Source organism: Cololabis saira, chromosome 8 (assembly GCF_033807715.1).
Source record: "Cololabis saira isolate AMF1-May2022 chromosome 8, fColSai1.1, whole genome shotgun sequence".
NCBI lineage: Eukaryota > Metazoa > Chordata > Actinopteri > Beloniformes > Belonidae > Cololabis > Cololabis saira.
The window spans coordinates 14,947,273-14,963,409 of NC_084594.1; the positions used below are offsets into that span (position 1 = coordinate 14,947,273).

Genomic DNA, 16,137 nt, shown 5'->3' on the forward strand with positions numbered 1-16,137 from the left:
GGGACAAAAACATAGACACAAGTGGACATAAAATAGTGTCCTGATTGGTAATTCATACTTTGTAAACCAAAAATAAATGCCATGTTTTTGAGGAGTTCTTTAAATTTGATAAAAGCTGTTCAGTTTCCACTTTGAGCAAGTGTCTTTTCATCGTCTAGGTAAAGTTTTTGCTTTGATTTACATACAGAGTGCATGCTGGGAAGAACTGAATTTAGGTGCTACTGCAGGCCCCATCTGTCACCCCATATACCTTTAATAGCATGCCAAGAAACAGCATGCCCAGATTTCTCCTTATTGCGACCTTTGTACTGTACGACAAACTATGGTTTGTTTTGTATTTGCCATTTTTCTTGTCGTTGCTGACTCACAATTTTTTTATTTTTTTATTATATCAGTATTTCATGTCTCAGCTTAGCTTTGAAAGTGTTAAATCCACAAGCATACTTTTTACATGTTTTTTTCTTCTTTGTTTTCCTTTGTGGTTTTCCTCAACCCTCCTGGGGCATATCATTTTATCGGTCTATCTTTCCCGTTGGAATGCAGCTCAGACGGAACAAAGATTGCAGAGAGCAGTCAATTCCATAGATAACACAGGCCGCGTCTGATGGTTACCCACACTGCGCCTCCTCCTTTTCTTCTCGTTGCAGCTCCGCACTGATGCAGAGAAGCGCTCCCTGGTGGAGAGTGGGCTTTCTTGGTACAGCGAGGAGGGCAAGGCCAGCCACAAGCTTGATAGTTGTAGCTATGACTCAGGAAGTCTCAAGACAGAAGCTCCAAGCAAGTGGAGAAAGAAGCCTCCAAGCCTGAGCGAAGACTTTGGGATTAAAGGGGAATTGAGGAAACCTCAAAGTTTGGGTCAACCAGGAAGTTTCAAGAAGGGCAGAAATCCTCCAGTGGGCGTGACCTCTCCTATTACCCATACCTCACAGAGCATGCTTAAAGTCGCAGGTGAGACCCAATGGATTTGACTGTTTGCTTTGTATTGTAATACGTTTAACCAGTTATTGTTTTCTTGCTGTAACTGAAATCCATGTCATTTATTACCATCTACCTGAATGCTTTACCTTGGTATGAAACTCTGTAGAGCAGCAAAGATGACTACAGATTGCTTGTTAGTTTCAGCCAGACTGTGATTTGAAACAGCTCACTATCTCACAGGAGAATCTTTATGAAGAAAATCTCCAGTTCCAGCCAAGGCCCATGGATTTGCCATTATCTCAAAGAAAGATCTGCTAGCGTACATGTCTGCAGATACGCTGTATCAGCAACAGCTGAATCTATTTAAACCTAAATCCCCAACATAACATGCCATGATTAAATATTGCTCCATAAAGAACACCAGCTGATCTTTTATTCTAACCTCCCTCACTTCACTTAAAGCTCGGTATGTATTTTCTCAGCATTTTGAAAGGAAGACATTGTAAAACATTGAGAGGTTAGATGTCGAGCAAACTCCTCCAAATGTACCTTTTAATACCACTTCTAAGTTTACAAAAATACGCGGGACTCACTCTCGTCTTTTGATATTACATTTCCTTTAAACTCTCGATTTTTGTCAGTATCTTTTTTTTTTTCGACATCTGAGATGTACTCTGACACACATTTGCATTAGGCGGTGACTTTGCTCTAGTGATGCTCTCCATCTGTTGCTCTTGCAACCCCTGTGCAAAACAAAATATTTGAACTTGAAATTAAATGGAGGAAAAAGTCTCTCACTAAAGTTTCAAGTTCAATCAAATTGAAAAGCCTAAATGTAGACAAAAAGTAATAGAGGAGATGGAGGAGGCAAGGAAATGCTTTTCCAGTTACTTTTAGTCAGCTGGCAGATTCTTTTATCCAAAGAGATTTTCAAATGAGAAGCCATTATGCTTCATTGCAGTTACAAACCACGGTAAAAGCACGGCGTGCTATCTGACCAAAGAACAGCCAGTTTGATGTGTTATTGTGTTTGAGGTATGAGAAGAGGATTTTTTTTTCTTCCCCCCTCTAAGAAGACTCTTTAATACTTTTTTTTGCAAAAATTTCGACTGTCTTCTTGGCAGCCTGTTTGGCCATCATGAAACCACAAATGAGAAGAGTCTGAGCTGAAATGCACTTCAGAGCTGAAATGGTCAGATGAAAGAGGGATGTGGTGGGCACAGACATGAAATGACAGAAGTTGAGGATGATGGAAAAGACACGGGCTCGTGACTAATCTCTTGCGTTTGCCTAAACCAAATGCAAATCTCCATTTTTATTTCAATCTCCTGGAACGATCCTATAACACAGTCGAAAAGTTGCATCGACCGTTTGAAGTCTGGGAGTGTTGGTGAGTCACGCTCAACATGTAAGGCAGGCAAAAGCTCTTTCAGTAAATACAGATGTAGCGTGCGTGTGGTTTATTGGATTTGTAATGGATGAAATCAAAGTATACAGTACTCTTTGCTTCAAATATTTTTGTCTCAAGATGTGAAGTCGTTCCTTTCAGGGCAAAATCAGATGCACAGTGATTATTGCTGCATTAGTGCTGCAAATCCAAGCATGGATCGCAACACAGTGTCGAAGGTAGAGAATGGTCTGTCAGCACCTACCAACATTTCTTCTTGAAGGGAACATAACTCTTGTTTGTTTGCATTTGTTTAAAGCGATCATAATCATCTTTGCGTGCACGACTGTCTGCAGAAAAAGTTTTGATGGGGAGATTGTTTTGCTTGAACCAGTCAGCAAACATCCAAGAATCTGCCTCCACAAGAACATTGTTTAATAACATTTCTACATGCAGATAAGCTAATTTTTCTTATTTAACAGGTACTATAAAGTGAATCGGATTACTGTAACATGAAGATTTTTCTTCTTTTTGTTATAGAAAATATCAATTTATTGTTTAAATATTTCCTACTGGCCAAGGCATGGGTGTGTTAAGAAAAGTCATATGATGAAATGAGAAAGTGTCAAAAAAAAAAAAGAAAAAAAAAGCATTATAGATTAGATTATATATTAAAATGCATATATATGATTCAGGTTTTAGCAAACTTGGTATTAACCATTAATATATATGCAGACAAAAAAAGAAAAGAAAATGTCAATAAAGATTTCTGTCTTTCTTTCTTTCTATTTTCATTTAGCACCAAAAAGCGAGAAGCCGCTGGACAGATCCAAAATATCCATCAAAACCGCGGGCCTACAAAGGTCTCGTTCGGATGCTGGCAGGGATCATCATGGAGAGCACCGCAAGCCCCCATCGGGTTTGGTCAAACCCACCGCGGGGGGCTCCTTCGGCTATAAGAGACCCCCGACAGCCACCGGTGCCGCAACTCTGATGACAGCAGGGGGCGCCACCATCTCCAGTGGCTCCGCTACTGTGGGGAAAACCCCCAAGTCGTCCGGCATCCCCGTGAAGCCCGTGGGAGGAGGAGTGCCCTCGGGCCGAAAGAACAGCTTTGATGCCAGCAGCGAGCAGAGGTTCCTGGGGCCCAACACCCGCAACAGCATTCAGTACCGCAGCCTGCCCCGGCCGGCCAAGTCCAGCACGCTCAGCGTGATCGGCCGCCCGGCTGCTCGGCCCGTCAGCAGCACCCTCGACTCCAGTCTGTTGAGTTTAAAGCCTGTTCCCATGTCCGCCACGGGGCCAAGGGTTAAAGAGCACGGTAGTTGCAGTGGTAAAATGAGTAATCGAACAAGTACCGGCCCGGTGAACCAGACCGACAGGGAGAAGGAGAAGGAACGAGCCAAAGCTAAAGCAGTGGGTGCTGACATGGACTGCTGTGCCAGTCAGTCCGAGTCCACAGGCGAGTCTGTGGTGAAACTGCACGGCCTGAGACGGACCAGCAGCAGCAAATACCCTGAACTGTCCTCGCCTACAACACCAAGGTCTCTCATTTATATTGTTCTCACCACAAGAGGCTGTCTCTGACCTGTACAGGACTGTCTCAGAAAATTTGAATATTGTGATAAAGTTCTTTATTTTCTGTAATGCAATTAAAAAAAACAAAAATGTCATACATTCTGGATTCATTACAAATCAACTGAAATATTGCAAGCCTTTTATTATTTTAATATTGCTGATTATGGCTTACAGTTTAAGATTAGGATTCCCAGAATATTCTAATTTTTTGAGATAGGATATTTGAGTTTTCTTAAGCTGTAAACCATGATCAGCAATATTAAAATAATAAAAGGCTTGCAATATTTCAGTTGATTTGTAATGAATCCAGAATGTATGACATTTTTGTTTTACAGAAAATAAAGAACTTTATCACAATATTCAAATTTTCTGAGACAGTCCTGTATAGTTACTTGTAAGAAGAATAGGGATAAGAAGAATAAGAAGAATAAGCTTTATTGGCCAAGTATGAACATGCCGGACAGGGAATTTGTCTTCAATTTTTTCGCTCACTGAACCCAGATTTAAATAATTGCAAACAGTAATAGACAAATGGCTCTTATTAACATATGTACAATTTTAAAAAAAAAAGGTGAAAGGTGCAGCAGTATGTTGTAGCTTCTTCAATCCATATTAATTCCTTTTCCCCCTCTCGTGATACTAGCCATTAATGCAGCTTCGCCGTTGCAGACACCTGAAGCGTTTCAAAGTAACAAAACAGCAAAAGTGATTTCTCGTAACAGTTTTCTAGTTATTTGTCATAACAGTAATAGTCCCTAGAGCTCATTGTGGGCAGCTTTTCCTCCGGTACCTGCCAGAGAAGTGGTCCAAATTATGCAGAGAACTAAAAAACACCAGAATAATGTAGGGCTGGGCGATTTTGGACAAAAATAAAATCCCGATTAAATATTTTATCTTTATTTTTAAAAAATATCGCAATAGCAAACAAATTTCCCTATTGGGAATGAAGTGCAATTCAAAGATACTGTAAATCTTCCTTGAGTTTAGTAAAGTGACAACATTTACAATTTTCTTGACCAAACAAAGATGACTAGACGAGCTCTGTCTGTAATGCAGCCAGCTGCAAAAAAGGAAAATCGATTTTCCTTTTTTTAACATCGTCTTGATTAATAAATCCGATTTAGATTTAAAATCTATTAATCGCACAGCCCTAGAATGTTTTTCCACTCTTAGAATAAAATGAAATATATTTATAATACGTTTTTGTAATTGAGGTGTTGATTAGTAACACGCATAGCTCAGGAATGTTATGGTCTTTTTTGACATTGTGCCTTTGCCTGGTTCCTAGGATGCTGAACTCCAAGTCCCTGGGCCGCCCGCCCAGCTTGGCTCACCTGGACAAGGTCAACTCCAACAGCCTCGACTCCTGCATTATCATCCAGGACCTTCCGCCCAAAATCCCACCGTACTCCAAGCTGCAGGACTTGGCTAGTTCCCACACCCCCATCCGCCTCACCCCCAGCCCGGCGCCGGTCCTCCACATCGATTCTCCCACCTACACCAGCGAGAGTCTGAGTCTAAGCGCATCCCCCGTGCTCTACCCCAAACTGTCCGGCATGCACCGCAGCATGGAGTCCCTGCCCCTCCAGATGAGCGTGCCCGCCACGTCCAGGTTTCTCACCACAGACGCACATGAGAAGGAGGCGAGGGGGACGGGAACCTGGGGCGCCGGGAGCAGGACGTCCCTCAACTTCACAGATAGGCAAGTATATTGTAATTTAACCATGAGTCAAATGTTGTGTTTGTGGTAAAAATGTATCGCATCTTTTATTATTTCATCGTCGGGCAGTTATGAGTGAGAAATGTCTTATATGGAGTCACATAAAGATACAGTCTCTCTTATTTACACAGCAACTAACGAAAGGATTTGAAAAAGTAAAGTCACAACTGTCCCTTGGAAATATCAAAGCGAAAACATTCCCCCGGATGCTGATTTTCTGTAAAATTAAGGCAAAAGTGTTCAAGATCAAAACAAGAATGTTGTTATTGCCAAGTAATTTAGTAATCTTAGAAAGATATCTCCTTTATTTATATGCGGAACAGCCAGTTGGTAAAATATAATGTTCAGTTTCATCACGAGTATTGGACTGGCACTTAATGTTCCATCCACTCATATTTTTGTGGCTTCTTCCGGAGTGGAAAGTGTGAAGACCGGGATCCATCCCAGATTTGTCATTTATCCCATTTATATCATTTCCTTCCAAATGAATGTACATTTCACAAATCCACAGTTTTCTGGATTGTATGAAATAGGAAGATGAAATGTATTACTCAGAAATCATACAGATCTTATTAGAAAGGTCAAACTGAATGATCAGTAACCCAGTTTAGATCATCTTATAGATGAATCCACTTCCAGAGACTGATAAATGTATCATTTTACTGGTCTTAATGGAAACACTGTTTGTTTGTTTGTTTCTTCTCTGTAGCTTGCAAGCAGACAGGAATACCTTGCCAAAGAAAGGCTTAGAGTAAGTCGACATTATTGCAACATCTTTTTAAAATCCAGCATCTTAAATGTAATGTCATTGCTTGAGTTATAATGCCTTTTATTCTTTAGACGATACGGCTCAAGCCTCTCCGACAGCGATGGAAGTAAACCAGGAAGGCGCCACTCCCACACTACAGGGAGCATGACAGACTGCGATACCCCCCCCCAGCTGCCTTCGCCCACCCGTCCTCTTCACTCCTCCTCCAGCAAGGTCCTTCTCACTAATGTGGGTGAGTGTGCTCGTTCCCATTTCCTGGCAGGGTCTAAAAAACTCTGCCTGCAGCTGAATTTCGGGTTCATACTGAGAAAAAAGTTGGGCCAAGGTTTTAGAAATCTTTACATAAGTTTCCATGTAAATAGACTGCCTCAAATGAGTGATGGCAAGATAGTAAAGACTCAGACTTGTTCAAGTACATATGTTCATTTCATATCTACACTCATTTGGACTTTAGTTCAAGACTGAAATATGTGGGAGATGCAGGTAGGAGGAGGACAAGTTAAGCTAAATTTATCACTGACTGTTGCCTTACCCTCTGTCATCAGAAGGAGACTGCTGTACCTGATTATGGTCTGTTCTGTATGTGAACAGCTCTGAATCCTGCAGTATTTTTCTTGTTCCTTCTGCATGATAGTTGCCCCAATTTCCTGCGGCACTCCAAGGATGTCACGCTCCAACAGCACAGGCCCGACCAATGAGTCATCCTGCGATCTCTACGGATCCTCCCCCCTGGGGAGCAGTGTGTCCCTGACAGACCGGCCAAAAAGCCTGATGCGCTCCGGATCTTTCCGGGAACAAGGAGATGACGGTGAGCATTTTGTCCTCACCTCCCTTCTGGAGGGAGTCTCTCAACATGACCTCGAATAAAGCAAAGCTGTCTGTTTGTACAACATGCAATCTGAGAGGTAAAATGTCTGAAAGACATTTGTCTTCCTACTCTCGGACAGAGCAAGCGGAGTCATACGGTCTCCTTTTCAGATTTAGCTAAATAAGGATTCAAAGGTACTACTTATAATGAAATTTGAGCAACGCAGGATGCCTTCTATGGATAATCTAAACCTGCCCTCACTCAGATAATAGGAAAGCCCTTTGATTCACATTCTGAAACAAAAGTACCGCTAACTGAATGCATTAAATGTAGTGTGCTGTACCAGCGGCTTCCTTGTGGTACGTTTTCACATCGAACTCAAAAATGTAAAGAAGTACATTGCACAGGTGTAATATTTTACTTTTTATGTAAAAAAACAAAAACGTGAGGCTCCTAAGTTATGTGTCTGCATACCAAAAGGTTATGAATTATGTAGCTGAGTTGGTGCATATTTTTCCCCCCTCAACTTTCCGGTGGTCTGGGATTTGGTATCCAGTATGTGCTTTAGCATTCATTTATGAGGAGGACATGCATAAATCTCCACCTTGTTTGTTTCAGTGCACGGCTCTGTGCTCTCTTTGGTATCCAATGCTTCATCCAACTATTCCTCGGTGAGTAAACACAACTATTTTGTGCACGGCGACCTATTTTTTTTATATCGTTTTGGAGTTCAGCACTTCATGTCTGCAGTTTACATAGACTTGATAAAGTGTTTTACAGCAGGGATAAATCTTTTTGGCAAACTGACATAATTATAATAACTGTTAGAGGTCGGCAAAGAGACCCGTCCATTTGATGACATGTAGCATGTAAGAATACTCCTCATAACCTGTTTTATGAGAAGATATTTTCACTGAGCTCCCTTTACTGTGTGATGAGTGGTTTTCTTTACTGGCGGTAGCGTTAATCCTCTTCCGTGTCCCTCTTGCTTTCACCATGCCTTCATTAGAATGAGGAGAGGATACAAGGGGAGGTAAGGCCAACGTGCCATAAGTCTTCAACTCACGTATGCTTGTCGTCTGCGCCATCTGTCAGTGCTGGGGAAGTGTGTCCAGTCATCACATCTTATTTTCAGTGTTACAGGAAGTCAGGGGATCTTTATCGCCAGAGCTCATAACTCAGTTTCTTTTGTTTTATCCCTAATATCATTTGTGTTTCAGCACCGCTGTCTTAACATTTAATAAAGCTCGCCGAGTTTATAGAACTTCCAATGCATGACAAGTTATAAAACTCAAAAGCCATCCATACGTTTTATGTTGTATTTTTTGTCTTTATTGTTTCCTGACAAAAGAGTAATCTTAGTATTTTGTCGCTTGCAAATTTGTGTTGTTGATAAAACAAAACCATGCCGTTAACACTGTCCATCGTTGCTTTCACAGTCAAAATCTGGAGTAACGTTGATAACATTTGGTGCAAAATATTTTGGAGAACCACATTTGTGTCCAAACTGCTTAGACCTTGTTTGTATTGTGTCTGCAGCAAATTCGCAAGCTGAGGCGAGAGCTGGAGTCCTCCCAGGAAAAGGTTGCTGATTTGACAATGCAGCTTTCTGCGAATGTATGTATATAGTTTTGTTTTGTTTTTTTTACGCCACTTGTAGATTTGCCAGTTACTTGAACACATTAGATATTAGTCAGGCTGAAAAAAGTTAAACGGAAAATTATATAAAAGTCACCAAGCGATTTTTGCAGCAGGGGGGGGGGTGACCACATTAGATGACTCTAGAGGGTAATGTATATTATGCTCTACAGAAGTAATAACTACCTCTCACTAATTCGGTTTAACACCTGGGTGTCATACGACATGTAAACTTCTCACCATGTAACTTGCCTACAACCATATACAGCATATAAAGGCTCTGCTACACCGATGCATCCTCTTTTAATCCAAACCTGCTACTCACCCGCACATTTTAGTTTCTACCAACTCCACCTCATAACAGTTTTATGGCCTCGCATCTTCTAACTACTTCATCGTGCAGCTTGTCATGCATGAAGCTGGCAGGGTAAACCGGCACTGGCTCACTCTCTAAAGATCAAACGGACGGCCAGCCTTCCTTAGCTCATCTACTTATCGATTTTGCTGTCAGGTTGCCTGGTGTTTTTTTTTTTATTATTTTAAATTCGTTTTTGAGCGTGTGGGTGTGTGTGTGTGTGTGCCTTATGACTGCAGTATCATTTCTTAGAGATTTTTCCCATACCTAATGCAACTGTCCTTCTCTTTTACACTTCCGGCTGTGTTGACTGCTGGACTCACTGCCGCCCCCCCCCCTCGCCTGTCTCCCACTGTCCCGCACCTCTGGATGCTGGTGTAGCAGCTAGGCCAGGTTTGTTAGACTGTAACTTGAGTTTATCAGTGATAACGGGGATGTTTGTGTTGTGATGTGGTGTGGCACACCTAAAGCATGCCGTGCACAGTTAGTAGTAATGTTCTTTATGTGAGTGTGCACTTATCTTTGATTAGTTCAGTGGTCCTCAACCTTTTTTCAGTGATGTACCCCCTGTGAAATATTTTTTCAGCTAAGTACCCCCTAACCAGCGCAAAGCACTTTTGGTTGTAAAAAAAGGCCTAAAACAGAGCACTGTGCCATCAGTAACTGATTTATTAAACATAAAGATATTGCTGCTATGCTTCAACCACGACTCCATCGTTGGTCCAAGTGATTGACAGGTGAAGCCAGGTGGCATTTGACAGGTTAGGTGGAACCATCCTGGTGTGGGGAATACGCTGCGGTTTTAGGATAATAAGTTGAATAGCCTACTCCTGAAGATAGAATTCATTTTATGAATTTAGACTTTCCTCAATTATTTATGAAATATTTATTTTTAAAGGATTTTTGCATGGATTCTATTTTTTAAATATATGTATATTTTAAAATCTCACGTACCCCCTGTAGTGCCTTCACGTACCCCCAGGGGTACGCGTACCCTCATTTGAGAACCACTGGATTAGTTTATCGGTGAAACGCGTCTAAAAAACGTTCTGTCTAAAATATGGCAGCACAGTTAGAATTCTGACATCATTTCCGTGAAACCATGCATGCTTCTTGTTTTATTTGAGAAAATAAAACCATTTAATGTTACTTTAGGATTTGCAGTCGAAGACACAGCTATCAAAACTAAATGTGAATTTGGACCCAAGAGATACAAGCGGTTAGGGGACGAGTGCAAACGCCCCGAGGACTGAGTTCTCGCTGCGTTTCTTTTCTCTTGACACTTGTTGTATGTCATTCCCCCACTCGTTACCCACAATTTCCTGCCTGTCTCCACTATCATTATAAAATGCGGTGGAGTGTCTGGTGGAGTGATTCTCCACCACTGCAAGTCAGGAAATATTTCAAATTCATTTCACAACAAGATCAGGTCATAACTTAAGTGCATGCCATGCAAGAACGTGTTGGCGCATAAACTGCAAGGTTCAAGTCGTCGAAAAATAATATACAAGACGACGTTCCTCACCAAAAGTGGCTGAAGCCGTCATTTGCTGTTGAGGGGTATTTCGATGCCAGTCGTTCGTTTTTCTTCTCAGCTGTATCAAAAAAAATACAGAAAAAATAGACTTTCTTTTACAATGGACGAAGGTTATGATTATATAGTTTAACTGATTGCCCACTAAATGTTCTAAAACATTTAGTGGGCACCATCTCTACGCCAGACTTCTGTAAATGAGATCTATGAACTGATCAGAACTTGTCTGTATGAATCATGCGGCAGTATTTTAACATCATAAACAAGCCGGTTGTTTGCAGCATTTAATAACCTCTCTTGCAAATGTTATATGCAGTTTATTCATGATTCATTCTTTAAGCTAACGGAAGTTCAACATTGTCATACAACTTCTACCTATAATAAATTACAGAATAATGTAAAATGACACATTTCTCATTGCTATAAGTATTAAGCTTAACACACAGGTGGTTCTGGTCACAGCACATTTTAAGTCAGCTGTGCCAACACTTGACACGTTGACACAGCATATACTGTAAATGGTACATAATATGCTGTAAATTTGTAAACAACTGGCGATGTCTCTGCAGAGTCTCCTCAGTCAGTGTCAGTGTTCGCTCAGTCGGGCCACGAAGGGCTTCGGCAGACCCTTAGAATCTGCTGAACTGGAATTTATTGTCCCATTCGCACAGCCAGTTCATACCGCTCCTGGACTTCCTATATGTAGCCCCGCTGCGCTGTGTGAAGGGCACGGGAGGTGGAACAGCGTAATATTTTGTTCTGTAGATGTATTGCCTCGGGAGGTAGTGACAGAACAGCGTTCAGGCAAGAAAAAAGAAGCCAAATGCACAGCTGGAGAGTGGATACAAAGAGGGAAGGGGATCACCACTAACTCTCTGTTGAACTGGGTTGTGTCACAAAGCGTGGATTGTGGGATTCTACAACTGAACAGCTACTTTTTTGACAAGAAAAAAAAAGGGATATAACATGATATCTTTATAAACTATTCATGAAGTCAGTGTAATATATGATTATTTTCCAAAGCTGCTGGCTCTTTTTCTACTTCCAGCTTCTCTGTCATCCATCATGTCTCCATCATCTGTTTCCTAAAGCTATTACTTATAAATTCTGTAGAAAAACTGTAAGATGCCTCATGCTAAAAGTTATTTCAGATTTCCGGACTGAGTCGCATGCATATGGTCCTTAGAGATTTTCTCAGTATGTCTTTGTAAGAAAACATAAAAACAATCCACTGTCAGCAGTAACAGCTCGGCGTAAAGGTCACACACGCAGCCGAGAGTGATGAGGTTAGTTTCACATCGCTGCTCCGCCTCCCCTACATTACCCTAATGTCTACTTTCAACTCTGCCTTCATTCACAGCTGTCCCCTCGTTTGTTTGATGTGCTGTGCGTGAGACTGATGTGGGTCCGCATTGAGGCCGCTCGGCCGGTGACTCACTCACTCTCGCTCCGCCTCTTTTTGCCCATTTATCTCTGTTTCTTTCTGTTGAAGGCGAACCTGGTGGCAGCATTTGAACAGAGTCTGGCATTGATGACAGCGCGCCTCCAAACGCTGTCAGTCTCATCGGAGCAAAAGGTATGATGTATAATGGTAATGAATCATATCCTCCATATGTTTCTATGGGCTTAAATTGTTTATGTGGAGAGAGAAGCTTATATCACTCAAACAGGAAAATCGGAACAAAACTAGAAGATATTTCACACATTCATGACAACGACTCTGATAAACCTTAATTAAACATGTATTGTATTAGATTTGTCAGTGAAAGAGAGACTATGAATTGATGTAATTATCCTGAAAATAAGATGTGAGTCAGAAGTATGGCACCTTGGCATTTTCCTTGTTTGTATCAGCCACTGAACACAACCTGATGTTATTATCTTATATATGTATATATATATTAGGGCTGTCATTTTAATCGCGATTAATCGCATGTTGTCCACAGTTAACTTGCGATTAATCACATATTAATCACACATTTATTCACACATTTTTTGCTGTTCTAAATTACCTTTAGGTATTTTTTAAATGTTTTTAATACTGTTAACAACATGAGAAAGGGCAAATATGCTTGCTTTATGCCAATGTTTATTCAAATTATTCACAAAAAAAGCTTTTGACCTGAATGTAACATTCCTTCATAAATACAAACACAATGTAGTCCCCAACTTTACACTTCTAAAGACTAACAAATTTCTTGTTTTTTTAAGCTCAATGTAAAACAACCATATGCATCACAAACATTGTACAAGAAGTGCATTGGTCAGTTAAATTTCCCATGTAACTATGTCTAACCTCATATACAACAAAAGGCTAAAAAATATCCCCTTCTCCTAAGTGGGATCAAAACAGGGGGATACAAAAAATAAATCACAAACAAATAAAGTGCACATGTAACAGCAGGGAGTGGAACTCAACCTATAAAGTGCAGACCATTTCCTCACCTGATCCTCAGTCCTCAGCCATATATCACACACTGCGAATCACAGTGTGCGTGCGCCCGTCTGTTGGCGTGTGTGTGCCCGGGGCATTATTGAGTTTTATGTTTTATGTAAAGCGCTTTGCGTTGCATTTTTTATTTTGTAAGAAAAGCGCTTAACAAATAAAGTTTGATTTGATTTGACTCGTCCTTTTTTGCAAGCTTGTCTGCTTTTGACGAGGTGGGGGGGGCGGAGCGGCGCTCTCTGTTCATGTGTTTGGCTGCAAGTGGTATTTGAGACTCGACGTACTTTGATAGTAATTAATTTCAAATCGACATGCAAATAACTTCAGTCTTGTCCAGCGAACCATCTGGCATCTTTTTGAAAGTGAACTAGCCATTCAAAAGTCCCTTTTAATTCTCCATCTTTCAATCCACCATACTGTAGTATACTTTTCCTCAGGGTACGGGTGCCCTTGAGCGCCAGAAATTATATCATGCACCTTTTTGTTTTTAATCGTGCGTTAAAAAATTGTCTGCGTTAAGAGGACGTTAAGTTAACGCGTCGTTAACGCGTTAACTTGGACAGCCCTAATAAATATATATGTATGTATATATATATATATATATATATATATATATATATATATATATATATATATATATATATATATATATATATATATATTATCTATAATCTTGATTCAGCAGGTTTGCTAACCTAAACAAACATTTGTACCTTTTTCAAGGACTCTGAGCTCACGCAGCTGAAGGAAACCATTGAGATACTCCAAGCCAAAAATACAGAAGCCCAGGAAATCATCCACGGTGCTCTCAGTAATCCAGATATCACACCTAAAGGTACAGCATGTCCCATACTGTAGATGTGCTGTGTGCTCAGAGGCAGATATGTGACTGTTTCAGCCCTGCTTTGTCCTCCCGGTGTTCAGAGCTGCTGATTAATCGCCAGAACTCCTCGGAAAGCATCTCCAGTCTCACCAGCACCACCAGCCATTCCAGTATGGGGAGTCTCAAGGAGCAGGAGGCGAAGAAGAAGAAAAAGAAGAGCTGGGTGAGGAAACACAGGCGCATACATCAATTCCTTTTTTTAATTTTTTTCAAATGAAGTATGAACTTAACGATATCGGGCGTCTCTGACCTCTGTAACAAGAAAAGGAGCAAAAATAATCAATTAAGCTATACTGTACTTGGAGGCCTTTTCTAATTATTAACTATTATTATAGTATAACATGTTTTAATCTGGGAAGGCATGTACTGATCTGTATGGACTCTATGTAATCAAAAAAATCACTGTTGTCCAGGGCTCACATTCTCTTTGGGCTATCGTACGTGTTTTGTGTTAGTTTGACATTAGAAATCATTTATCCTACTCTATCCTATTGCATGTGAATCATTCTCCTGCCTTGTTCCACATCTGTTATTAAGCATGATTCTGGTCTCTCCCTCATGCTGCCCTTCTTTTTCATTTTAGGTCTTTGAGGTAAGAAATGTTGCTACAATAAACTTCCTGGCACAGCCTGCATGCACTTAAAGCAGCATAAAAGACTTTCTTTCATCTAGAAATATTACGTTCAGTTTCATTTGAAGTTGTATTTGCTTATATTTGAGGAAACCTTGCCATTTCATGTCCCTGCTTTCGGCAAAAACCACCAATTAATTAAACTGGAGTCCCAGGTCACAGATCAACAACGATGTAACTCTCTCAGAAGTGCAGCGGACATCAAGGCAGAGGCAATTAGGAGACTTAAGAAAGTGGTGACAGAAAAAGAGAGACTGAGGAAGAAACCAAACAAGAATAATGTTTCACGCCATCGTAAAAGCGACCTAACCTCCACGCCTGTAGGGGGCCCCACTGAGCTTATTTTTAGCCGGGGGACTGCCAATGGAAACTAGCTCTAGAGCTAAAATTGGGTGCATTTGCATTTTTAGTTCTAAATGTATATGAATGTACACTGTCCCTTCCCAAATAAACTGAATTGAATTGAATTGAGCTCAAAATAACGAAAGTTTCTTTTTGCTGCTTTAACGAGTCATTCTTTAAAAACATCTGATCACCTCCCATCATCTGATGTTTTACATCCAATCCTCATTGTATGATCATATTGTCAAATTGAATAGTTGAGTTTCATGCAAATAATTTCACATGGTTATCTCCACGTATTTCCGTTGCGTGTCAGTCGCCATCAGTTAAGCACAGAACCAAAATGGCTCATATGATGCAAGTAGATTTTATTAAATCTTTCTTCTTTTCCTTTTTTAATGTTGACGTAGTGATTCACAGATCTATTGGTTATTTTGTCGGGGTTGTTTTTTGTTTCTGCTGAACAGCTGCGCAGCTCCTTCAACAAAGCTTTCAGCAAGAAGGGCGGCAAGCCGGGACCGTATGCTGACATTGAAGAGATCTCCACGCCAGAATCCTCAGCACCCTCCTCCCCCAAGGTCCATAACATCGGAGATGTCCCTCAGCAGACGATGAAAACCTCCACCTCAGCCTTGTCATCAGGGTAATCCTCTGAACGAACAATTGCATGTTACGATGTGTGATGATCTAAATGTATTTTAGATGATGATGTCACAGCTACTTTATCCTGTGAAGTATTTTGTGAACTATTTGTTTCCAGACTGTGTGAAGAGGGCGAGGTGGGGGACGACAAGGTTGTAACGGAGCTGCGTTCAGAGCTGTGGGAGAAGGAGCGCAAGCTGACTGACATCCGCCTGGAGGCTCTAAGCTCTGCACATCAGCTGGAGCAGCTGCAGGACGCCATGAGCAGCATGCAGGTGGGGGGTTTATATGTCTATTAAAAGCAAAACTGTTTTATTTTATATGGACACACATGCCTATTAACTTGGTATTTATTCATTTATTGGTTAATTTCTGTTAGGCATCATTAAGTACTTTTCCATTAAATTCAAGCCAATTATTCCATGGCATTTTACCTTTAATGTTAGGAATGCTTTAAGGATGCATCCACAAAAATGCAAGCATCAA

General features: G+C 40.8%; 1 protein-coding gene across 7 annotated transcripts in view; it reads left to right on the forward strand.

Moving 5' to 3' along the window:
- Positions 1-16,137, forward strand: part of nav1b (neuron navigator 1b) — an 83,601-nt gene that overhangs the window by 57,144 nt on the left and 10,320 nt on the right. For 4 of the 7 annotated variants that reach the window (XM_061726846.1, XM_061726849.1, XM_061726848.1 and 1 more), the window contains 14 exons: positions 648-948; positions 3,105-3,849; positions 5,172-5,585; positions 6,313-6,354; positions 6,444-6,604; positions 7,007-7,180; positions 7,799-7,851; positions 8,190-8,213; positions 8,720-8,797; positions 12,200-12,283; positions 13,877-13,988; positions 14,078-14,199; positions 15,477-15,652; positions 15,770-15,926. In XM_061726846.1, coding sequence (XP_061582830.1) covers positions 648-948; positions 3,105-3,849; positions 5,172-5,585; positions 6,313-6,354; positions 6,444-6,604; positions 7,007-7,180; positions 7,799-7,851; positions 8,190-8,213; positions 8,720-8,797; positions 12,200-12,283; positions 13,877-13,988; positions 14,078-14,199; positions 15,477-15,652; positions 15,770-15,926 — 2,643 coding nt within the window. Of the gene's footprint in view, positions 1-647; positions 949-3,104; positions 3,850-5,171; positions 5,586-6,312; positions 6,355-6,443; positions 6,605-7,006; positions 7,181-7,798; positions 7,852-8,189; positions 8,214-8,719; positions 8,798-9,557; positions 9,567-12,199; positions 12,284-13,876; positions 13,989-14,077; positions 14,200-15,476; positions 15,653-15,769; positions 15,927-16,137 lie in introns of all 7 variants that reach the window. The other 3 variants (XM_061726847.1, XM_061726852.1, XM_061726851.1) reach the window with 2 other exon arrangements.